The 12,023-nt window shown below is 34.1% G+C and overlaps 1 protein-coding gene and 1 long non-coding RNA gene across 2 annotated transcripts in view; both read right to left on the bottom strand.

The window, feature by feature from the left end:
- The window catches only part of LOC104739068 (probable pectinesterase 8), an 8,713-nt gene extending 6,775 nt beyond the window's left edge, over positions 1 to 1,938 (bottom strand). The window contains exons 1-2 of the mRNA XM_010459315.2: positions 1,352 to 1,938; positions 1,090 to 1,261 (exon numbers count right to left, since the gene is read on the bottom strand). Coding sequence (XP_010457617.1) covers positions 1,090 to 1,261; positions 1,352 to 1,740 — 561 coding nt within the window. The 5' untranslated portion in view covers positions 1,741 to 1,938. The remainder of the gene's footprint in view (positions 1 to 1,089; positions 1,262 to 1,351) is intronic.
- Positions 5,861 to 8,643, bottom strand: LOC104739067. The gene is made up of 4 exons (XR_759936.2): positions 7,396 to 8,643; positions 6,814 to 6,894; positions 6,494 to 6,708; positions 5,861 to 6,117 (listed from the first exon to the last, which is right to left on the bottom strand). It is a non-coding gene; the product is annotated as an uncharacterized LOC104739067 (long non-coding RNA).

The raw sequence follows: 12,023 nt of genomic DNA, 5'->3' as shown, positions 1-12,023 counted from the left end.
AAAAAAAAAAAAAAAAAAAAAAAAAAAAAAAACCGATTTTTTTGAGTTTTTGTACACTTACGCGTCCCTGGAGGGATCGTTGAAGTTGTTCCAGCCTTCGGATGCGATAACATCGGTCATGGTAGTGGAAACGAAGACTACACGTGAGTAAGGCCTCCATGCACGACCTAGCCACACGTGACCAGTGCCACCGATCGAGCAGTTGACGAATGAGAAGCCACTGTTCTCGTCCTTGGAGTTACGACCGTTTGCAGTCACGGCTCCGTTGACCGCCTTTGACCCTGGGCTCACTTGGTTCGCCATTGATATTATTCGACAGTCCTACGCTTGTCACCAATCGAAAACCTAATTAATAAACCGGTATAATTAAACCAGAAACACAAATATAGTAAACCGTAAATATACAGACCTGGTATAGAGATTTAGCGTTGCCGAAGATGAAATCGATGGAGCCTTGAATGTAGCAATCCTTGAAGTAATGACGACCTCTATCGTCATGAAGAGTGTCTTGAGCTCCGAAGAAACCGCATCCCACAAACGCCGATTCATCTCCGGCGATTCTTATCGCTACCGCCTGAGCTCCTACGTCTCCTGGCTTTGGTATCGGCGCCACGTTCTATCACACAAACGTTATTTTAATTTTGATACTAGGTTTACCTAATCCGGTTTAACCAAAAAGGAAGCGTACGTACCAACATAACCGGGTAAAAAATATAATAATAAAGCGATTTGGTTTCCATAGCTAGTTTACTTTATTCGGATAAATCGTATCCAAACCGAACAAAAGCTGAGAGATAAAATACCAAACCGAATATTATACCACTATATTTGTGTAAATACTTCAAACAAATTAAAGCTACAGTATATCGTTTCTAAGAAATCGAAATCAAAACCGAAACAATTGATCACCGGTTTATATTTATCCTTAATGGTTAATAAAACGAACAAATCCGAACCGCAAAATCGGATTATGCATCTATCTCTTATATAAAATGGAATCAAGGGTGTTTTCTGCAACGTTATGTTCAGTTTAGTTGAATTAAGAGTACATATATGTTAATTGTTTTATGGTAAAATTGGTTGAATTACCATGAAACTAATGTTCTTAGCGACGAACTGAGAACCGAAGACTTGGACCGAGGCACAGTAAAAAGTGCCATTAGCTGAGTAGGCCGTGTCGTTCCACGCTATGGCCGTAGTCTCGAACCCTTGTCCTTGCAACGTTATGTTTGGTTTAGTCTTCGGAATCATAACTTTTTCACTGCCATGCAATAAGTATATATCAGTTACGTTATGTGTATACATATTAATTGGAAGTCTAGTAACTAATATTTCGATAACGACGACATACTAGTACATGCCGGAGTTGATCCAAATCACGTTCCTTCTCTGACTAAAATTCCCAACTGCGTCCACTGCTGATTGCACCGTCGTGAAATTGCAGCAACCATTCTTATCAACGCAGAGATATGACGTTGTGTCCGTGTCCATTGGAGGTATATTCTTGGGGAAATCTTCGCATATGGATACCTTCTTTTTGGTATCCGAAGGTTTATGATGGTGATGATGATGATGATGACGGTGACCACAAAAGAATATCTTGATATCTTGTAAAAAATAAAAAGGAGAGCGCGTAAAAGCTTCAGGCCGATGCGTTTTTAAGAGAGTTTTGGATGCTAAAATGGCAATTAGGGCGATACCAATGGATATAGATAATGAGATTAATCTTCTATTTTTCATTTTTTTTCCTTTTGTTTGGTATAAGTGATATCTGGAATATAGAAGAAAGTTTGTGAAAGTTTTGGTTGGTTGTTTAAGGGATTTGGAGAGGGAAAGGATAAAAGGAACTTAATGAATAGGAGAATGCAAAAGAGAGTTATATTTATACGAAAAAGGGAAAAAACATGAAATTGCATGAAGTGTAAGGATTTGTTGGAATGTCTTGCAAATTACCCTTTGCTGTTTGCTTTCTTAGAAATATTAAACAATATCGATCGACCTACCAAAAAGGCTCATAGCCTTTACTAGAAAAATTCAAAAAAGTATACACATATCATTTTAGAGATCCCATTGTCGACATGATAACTACTAGCTTATCTCACAGGCAGAGAAAAAAAAGAGAGAGAGGTAATATATGACATACAATTTTCATGATTCTAGACTTTCTAGTAAAGTGATTATGCTAATACAAATATAACATAAAAAAAATGAGAGAGAGATTATACTTATGCCAACTTTATAGAATTTATGCTAATCATATATCAAGCAAAAACTCAGTTCAGCTCCACAATGATGTTTCTTTAAAAAAAGATAGTTAGAAATTATTTTTTATTAGTCTAGACAAGTATAATCCAACATATATATGCACATTCAATAAACCTCATTACTAATTGGGAAGTTGAGTACACATAAAACTTTCTTGATTGATTATTTTGACTATGTACTAGTGTCCAATGTCCACAACCTTAATTATGATAAACGAAGAAATTAGTGAAGGTTCATAAAATAGAAATCTCGTGTGAGATCGATATTTTATCTTCGCATGGACACGTACGTACTTCTCCGTATAAGATTGTGAGCTAAACCGAGAGTAAAATTTTATGTTTTCTAATCACGATAAAAAAAAACTGGTTCGGGTTCGGACCTAACCGGTTCGGTTCATTTTTAATTAAACGTTAGTAATTTACTGTGGATTCAATTTACTCTTCGGTTACTTATTGTTACGATCAATGAGATTACCTTCATATGGGTAATCCGACCCAAACCCACGTTGGGTTTAAGATTTAAGTGGACAGATTTGACCTGACCCATTTATTATATAGATTGAATTTATATATCAAATTTGATAATAAAATCACATTGACTAAATAAGTTAAATAGGTTATCCATATATAAATTAAATATATCATAATAAACTAATAAAAATTTCAAAACATTTCATATTATTAAACATTCTATATTATTATTAAATCCAGCAAAAAGTTTTCTAACATATCAAATAACAAACAAAGAAAGTAACAAATATACATTCAAATAACAAATTAAACATTCCCAAAAGATCAAACAAAATGACGAGGAATCCAACTCTCATCAAACCCAACAAACCAAACCGAAATCATCACTAGAACCTAATCAGGGGTGAAAAAGAACATGTTGGCGAAGAAAGCGAGAAGACCACTGAAAAACCCGCCACGTCCGTCGTTGTCTCTCCAGCGTTTATCTCCTCCTCATCCTCAGTCATCAAGAGCCTGATCTTAGAACCATCAACGAAAGATTTTTTTTTTCTTCTTAGTTTTTGGAAATGTTTACCAAGTGAAGAGATTTTGGCCCGGTGACTGTGGCGGAAAGAAAAAAAATCTTATTTATTAATTTTAGATGGTTTTTTAAATAGGAATGGATGTTTATTTTTTCTTCCAAAATTCTCTTTAAAATAAGCATCTATCTTACCACAATATGTACATCAAACATAATTTTTTTGTATATGATCACACCTTGTACAAAATTATTATAAAACAAAATCTTTTGAAAATATGCCAATTTTTATACCTTTTCATTGATTAACAATTAATTTTACTTTTAGTTCTAGGTATTTGCAATTGTGAAACTAATGCAAAGTCCTAAGTAATAATTTATGGTTGAAAATCAAATTTTGAGATTCCCATACTTTTCTTAAAATCTAACCTGAATTCATTTTTCGGAGTTTTAGAAATATGAGTATTTCCATATATATATATATATATATATATTAAAAAAACCTTGAAATTGTCAATATTTATTTTTCACAATTAATGCTTAATTTTTTGATGACAAATAAAGATTTTGAGAAAAATAGGACTTTCATACACACAGCTACCATGTGTTGGATGAGGCAACAAAAATGTAAACCAACGATTAGGTTTTTAGAGATTGAGATACTTGGTGCATATCATGTTGAATTAATGTTGATTGATGAAGGTTAGAAGCAAGGCAACACATTCAATTCCTGAGGTTCTCTTTAATTCCCAAATGTAATAATATCCAGTAAATTAAAATAAGAAAGAATATTGAGATCATGTGAGAATATATATAGAAGAAGCATACTTGATGAATTTGATCTTCTTGAATTACGGTTAGAGCTAATATTATATCAAACTAAAGCTCTAAGCCCATTGGGCCATCGTGTCGTTAAAGCCTCATGTCTATTCAAATAACCCGTTTTCTAATAATTTATTATACCTCTTAATAATAACCGGTTCGGTTCAATTTTAATTAAAACATTATTTGTTCCGGTCCGTGTGCGTCAACGCAGAATGCATCTTCTTCTAGGGGTTTGTTCCACTTTGGTCAATTGTCACGCTTTAATTCTTTCAGATCCAAACTGTGAAATTTCTCCGTAAGGAGTGGGTGGAGAATGCAGATCGTTTGGTTAAATGTTTGCAGAAGGTTGCCGTAAAATGGTAAAATTTAAACTTCTTTTGGATTAACTCACAAAACTATTTTGTGGATTTATATGAGCCAAATCTAATCGATAGCCCACTTTTCCAGCTATATTTTAGTGACTGATATAATCCAACATATATATGCACATTCAATAAACCTCATTATTAATTGGGGAGTTGAGTACACATATAACTTTCTTGATTGATTATTTGACTATGTACTACTACTAGTGTCCAATGTCCACAACCTTAATTATGATAAACGAAGAAACTGGGGAAGGTTCATAACATAGAAATCTAGTGTGAGATCGATATTTTATCTTCGCATGGACACGTACGTACTTCTCCGTATAAGACTGTGAGCTAAACCGAGGGTAAAATTTGATGTTTTCTAATCACGATTAATAAAAACTGGTCCGGATTCAGACCTAACCGGTTCGGTTCAATTTTAATTAAACATTAGTAATTTACTGTGGTTTCATTTTACTCTTGGTTACTTATTGTTACGATCAACGAGATTACCTTCACACGAATCCGGATCGAATTTACTGTGGATTCAATCCTCTTGACCTTGGTGCCTTCTTTCTTTAGTCCGCTCAACCTTACAGGGCGTCAGTACATGGAAAACATGATCAAAGTAGTCATTGCCAAATACAACGAAACAATCACTTGGAGCCGCAGAGGCATTTCTTTGCTTATTGAGATTTGGCAATCACACCTGTGACCGATCGTAGACTGGAGTACTAACCCTTTGTATTCTCTCAGATATATTTTACTCGGTTTGGTACTTCTCTAGTTCTCTATATATAGAGACCCATGTTTTCTTTAATGTCATCTCTATACTTTCATATATAGATCCACGCCACCTTTCAACCTTTTCAGGAGGGATACCCTTGTTACCTGCCTGCTCTTACTGCGCATCCAATCCCCGGATCCATAACCTCAGTTTCATCATTGTCTTTTGGAAGTAGTCAACTGATTTAGATTTGAAAGAGAAACAGTGGATGGTGTTTCTACCTGTTCCAGATTCAATGTGAGATATATATTCTCTTGATGACGTGAGGAACAGGATTAGCGACGACTTGGTGTCTCTTTTATTCCGGTTCTCTAAAAACAGCACTCTGTAAGTTTCAAGAGATCAGACTACGTACTAGCAGCACAAGGTTTAATTTGTAAGTCTGTGTGTAATGCTTTGACATTGTCTCAATTATGCAATGTTCATTAATGTTTTCAATAAGACATTTATCGTCACAAAGATTTGTAAGTTTGTGTGTGTAATGCTCTGACCTTATCTCAGTTATGCATGCTAGTCGTATTTAATGTTTTTAGTTAGACATTAGAATGTTATCACCTACGACATAATATAGTATGTTTTCGTTTTCTGAAAAAAAAATCTGAGACATGATATTATTATACATAGGTTAAAAAGTATGGAATTCAGATACAGAGTAAAAGAGAGACTTTTTAACAGTGATCACTACATTAAAAGAATTTGACGATGCTCGTTCGTTGCTAATGTGGTAAATTAGACACTGCATGCACCAATGATTAGTGATATCCTTCTTCTCACCCTTGACAAAGATCATATGATGGTCGGGATGCTTCTAACACCATACACATTATGGTGCCCAAAAAGTCCACAAACAGAGGCTCATCAGTCTTGAGAACAAGAGATTCCTTGAATCGTTGACCACTGAAACTGCATGGATCATATAGCAAAAACAAACAACATTAATGGCCACTACGGATTTAGAATAATGAACGAAGGGGACAACAAAACAATGTTTACATAATGCTCTATAAGCTTATGCATAAAGAGGGAGATATAGATAGCTAAGCCACATGAGAATACTTCACCAAAAAGAGTGAAAGAAAAATGAAGTATTATATATTGTGGTGATATACATGACAAAAATGTTACTACAACCTTTCATGTCTGATTCTGCACTTGAGAGAAATCACAACATGACTGCAAACCCCCAAAGTGTCATTCTTCTAAGTTCCACAATGCACCCACTGACTAAAATGAATACTTCTAACTACTGATGAAACATGAGTAAGATGAAATTCTTTACCTGGATATTCGGAATTATCTATTCATGATTTATTTCCCCTGAGCAAATTTAGCTTTGAATGTGTTTTGAAGTCGTTCTAGGGATTTGGCTTGAGCAGTCAATGCAACATCGTCGAGAAATCCCTTTTGTGGGAATTCTTTAGGTACAAGACTCCAATATATCTCAAACTGTTGAGCTGTTTCTTCCTTTTTCTCCATCAAGCTATAGACTATGCCCTGAAACAAACGCTTGCAATTTCTTCAAAGCTGAACAGGGGGTTACCTTAAAACTGAGAGATGACTTTAGTGAATCAAAGAACATTCTTTCATGAATAAACTTACCTGGCAAAGGTAAGGTCGAAAATCCCGGGGGTTATCATTGACCTGCTGTTGAAATACCTTTAAACCTTCTTCAAATTGACCCTGAAGTTTTAAACAAATGTCCATAAGTACATAGAACAATCCAGTATATCTATACATACTTGCAAACATAGCTCAAAAGGATAAAAACACACAAGAAGGAAATACAGAATTGGTTTTGCAGATGATTGGGTGAGAAATAAGACAAGACCAAACGTGAATCTTTTTGGAGGAGCAATCAATTTAAGATAGATACTGCAATATCGAAATCAAGGCACTATTCTATTACCAATACAGAGAAAAAGAAAACACAATTTCTCCTAAACATCCACTTAATTCACAGTTTCACTAAATAGCTTCCATTGTCTGGTAACAAAGCGCTTCTAATAGCTTCCATTCAATTTCATGAGGCTCTAATTTCATAACCAGTTAAACTAGTCATTTACAAATCAACGGTGAGATGTGCATTGGATGTAATGTCGAGAATTGAGATATAGGTCGTCCCATGTACACATTATTGATTGATAGAACAAAAAAAACTGATTCCCAGCAGTAGCAACTAACCTATGCCATATCAAGCACTTCAACTGCATCGGAATACATTTCCATTTCTATTAAACTTTTTGCTTTAGTGTGTAACATAAGACCCATCATTGCAGCACTGTGGAACAAAAACAAAAAGACTTCATTAGCAAGCATGTTTGGCTAGAAATTCTGTTTTCCAACCTGATTGAGCAATACCTCTGACCAGTCTCAGTTCCAAACTCTAGTTCTAGTTCCAAGAGCAGTGAAATTAAATTGCTTTCCAATATACACGTTTCATTTACTATGTGCCATAAGCAAGCATGAAACAGAGTTGGATCTTTCATTAACCCCAAAAATAAATAAATATCGAATCCACATATCTTGCATCAGTGTGTGTGGTGTGTGATATCCAAATTAAATTAATCCAACAAACAATCATCTGAGTTTCCATAGAGATCCTAATATATATAAAAAAAACCTTGTGCAATTTCATTAAATATGACAGAGGTTCAAAATCCAAAGAAACTTTTCTAGTTGTTTTGAAGACGTAAAAGTTTTGCACACAGACGAATAATGTTTAACAAAAGGAAATACATATACTTATTATAAAAAAGAAGATACAGACTGGTCTAGCAGAAATACTCAATGGTCTTTGCAACGATCAACACGAAAAAGATGATACCAAAGCCGACGGCAGCGTACACGGAGGCTTCCAAGCCAACATAGTAGAGGATCTCGACAATGTAAACATATCCTGAAATAATGCCCAAAACTTCGAACGTCTTCTTAAACTTTGGTTTTTTGAACCACAAGGACCCAACATAGAAACCTATGTATCCCATCATCGTAGGGAGGAAGAAATCTGGGAACCTGGACTTGACTTCTTCAAACAAAGCCGTGACAAGATTAAGCCGCTTCTTATCATCCCCTTTATATTCTCCTCCTCCTTGGATAAGGTAACTAGCTGGGACAAAGAGTAAAGCGGTTCCTATAACCCATTGGATTAAGGCGTTGGATCGATCAACGAAGGTCTTCCAGTCTCCAGAACTAGGTCAGAAAACAAAGACAAAATGAACTCTCATAAAACCGAAATCATCACTAAACCAACTAAACCATTACATATATAATTCGTTATATATTTAACTATTACCACTATGTTAACAGAACATTTTTGCTAATATTCAACCATTGTAAACTACCGGAACATCACAAAACAAAGACAAAATGAACTCTCATAAAACCAAAATCAAACAGAAATCATCACTAAACCAACTAAACCATTAGTAATAGAACATATTTGCTATTGTAAACTATTATATTAGCACTGTTATATTATTTTATATTGTAAACCAACAATTATATTGTAAACAAATTATATTGTAATTTGTAAACTATTGTAAACTAGCTACCGGACAAAATTGTAGATCGAATCCCCCACACAAACAAACATAACAGTTACTTGAGATTTTGGCATGTGGGTGTCGCTGTGGGTGTCGCTGTGGCCTGTGGGTGTCGTTGTGGCTGTGGTTACATCGCCGAAATGATTTTTTTTTCCTTTCAAAATCTCTTTAAAATAAGCATCTATCTTACTACAATATGTACATTAAACAAAAAATTGTAGTATATGATCACGTCTTGTACAGAATTATTATAAAACAAAATCTTTAGAGAATATGCCAATTTTGTTATACATTTCCATTGATTAAGTATTAATTTTACTCTTCTTTCAAGGTATTTGCAATTGTGAAACTAATGCAAAGTCCTAAGTGATAATATATGGTTAAAAATCAAAAATTGAGATTCCCATACTTCTCTTGAAAACTAACCTGAATTCATTTTTGGAATTTTAGAAAAATGAGTATATATATTAAAAAAACCTTGAAATTTTGTCAAATAGTTGTAATGACAAATAACATTTCTAAACCAACGATTAGGTTTTTAGAGATCGAGATACTTGGTGCATATCATTTTTAATTAATTGTGACAATGAAGGTTAGAAGCAAGACAACACCGACGATAGATTCAATTCTCTTTAATCCCAAATGTAATAATATCCAGGAAAATAAAATAAGAAAGAAGAGATGGAAAGAATACTGAGATCATGTGAGAATATATATAGAAGAAGCATACTTGATTAATTTGATATTCTTGAATTACCGGTTAATTAGGGCTTAGAGCTAATATTATATCAAACTAAATAAATTCTTAAACTAAAGCTCTAAGCCCATTGGGCCTTCGTGTCGTTAAAGCCTTGTGTCTATTCAAATAACCCGTTTTCTAATAATTTATTATACGACACGATGCGATGCGTTTATACTTTATATGGCCGGTACTACTAGATTTGCAACTTAATTAGGTGACTACTAAAATAGCAAAACCACTTATCATAAGCATCATACGAGTTCTTGTTGATGAACCTCAAAGAATTTATATCATACAACTCCTGATTTGAAATTTTGAATCATGTTATTATGAAGTGACATTTTTTAATAACGATATTTTTTTTTATCTCCAATGCAATTCACAGTTCTTCTCCCTACAAGATTGTGAGAAACGGAGAGAGTAAAAGATGATTTCTAATCACGATTAAAAAAAACTGGTCGGGTTGGGACCTAACCGGTTCGGTTTTTAATTAAGCATTATTAGTTCCGGTCCGTGTGCGTCAACGCAGAATGCAGATGGGGATTCAATCTTCTTCTACGGATTTGTTCCACTTTGGTCACGCTTGATCTCTTTCTCTCTCGAACAAGACTCAGAAATCGTTAGTTACTTCTTCGAACACATCTCTTGCTTTTTTTTAAAAAAAAAAATCTCTAATTCGATTTGTTTCATATCGAGTAAATGTATTTGCTTGGTTGGTTTATTTATCGAGTGGGGGTTTTTGCAAATTGAGTAAAGTTTCTGAATTTTCTCATTGTCGAGTAAATGTTGCCATAAAAAGGTAAAATTTAAACTTCTTTTGGATTAACTAACAAAACTATTTTGCGGATTTTATATGAGCCAAATCTAATCGAGAGCCCACTTTTCCACCTATATTTTTGTGACTGATCTGCCATAAAAGACAACTTGTGTTTATATTTTGTTGTAGGAACTGCTATCAGATACCCAATCCAAGAAAGGTTAATGCCACAAGAGGCCAAAAAAGTTACTTGAGAATATGGTCAAAATGGACAGTATGAATACGCAACGGAACAGTTCTATGAAGAGACTACTATTTCGAGCATGACTCTGACAAGTGACAACTACGGATACACAGAAGAGTACTTATGACGAGGAGAGTTAATACCACACTACTGCCGCACAGTGCATGGGATGGGGGCTCACAAAAATAACTCAGAAGAACAAAGTTTTTCAGTTATAACTCAACAGGTTAGTTTATTCGTTACTAGTTACTATACAATTTAACTCATTCTTTTGACAGTAAGCATGCTTCTCAAATGACTTAGTTTAAGGGGAGGGAGAGTTAGAAAAATAGGACAAGTATTCCAGTGGTTCTTGTCTAGTCTGTGGGTTTTTGAATTATTTGTTTGTTTTGTTGTTGTTATAAAGGGCTTCGTAATCAGTTTCGTAATCAGGAAACTATTGGAAACTGAAAGGAAGAATTCTTTGTCAGTTTTTTGGTCTTTTATATGCACTTGCTTTCTGGTCCTCTTTTCTTCACTTATTTATTAGTAGTTCGCAACTACTATATACATTGTTCATACTCAATTTCAAAACTTTCAAGATTTTATTATGCTGACTTTTGAAGAAACTATTATTATTTTGATATGTTTAAGTATGAATCCATGTTATGACATGACGGCGATGATAGTGAAAACTACTAGGCTAGAAATCCACGGTTATATTGGAAACTAGAAGTGATCAACGGTTGAATATAATGTGTCAATTAAGATCTGTAAATTTGATTAACAAAGCAATAATAATCTAATAGTGTGCTGCCTTTAAATACTACAATAGTTGAAACGAATTATGATTTCATTTTAATTATGTACAAGACGGTAAGTGGGAAATATGATGAATACTAGCATATACTACAGTATAAAATATTTCCAAAGCTTAGAGACTTATTTTTGAACAAAACAAAAATATCGTCGCAGTCAAAAAGTTAGTCGTTGAAACTGGGAGTTTCAAAGTTTGAATGAATAAATTATGCATTCTTCAACTAATGACGATCGAGTATTTAATTGTAGTATCACAAAAGATAGTTAAAGTGATTCTTTAATTATCCGATAGCTTTCCGTCACATTAGAGTTTGGCACTCATATATGCTATTCCTAATTCCTAGCTTAGAAGACAAATTAAGACAATAAGTACTTTTGTTTGGTGCGGTGGCTAATAAACGAATTACTACTACAATTATTGAAAGTATAGGGTAAATTACGTGAGCACTCATCATCTTCTCTAATGCCCATAATCTTTTTTTTTTGTTTTTTTGGCTGATAAAACTTTTTGGTATTAATCAATTACGTACCAACCACCAGAAAATACAAAACAAAAATTGATCACCTCAGAAACATGGAAGAGGGTCCTATATTGATTAATGTGATTATACCCTTCCGAGACAACGTACTAAAGACTTCAGATCGATGGTAGAGTAAGTCTTCGGTGATGTGAAGTGAAACCAACCATGTTCGAAGAATCAAATTATTAAGTCATTTTGTTTTTTT

This window comes from Camelina sativa, chromosome 14 (genome assembly GCF_000633955.1).
Source record: "Camelina sativa cultivar DH55 chromosome 14, Cs, whole genome shotgun sequence".
NCBI lineage: Eukaryota > Viridiplantae > Streptophyta > Magnoliopsida > Brassicales > Brassicaceae > Camelina > Camelina sativa.
Note: the sequence above shows the minus strand (reverse complement) of the source record. Positions and strands in the feature narration are given on the sequence as shown.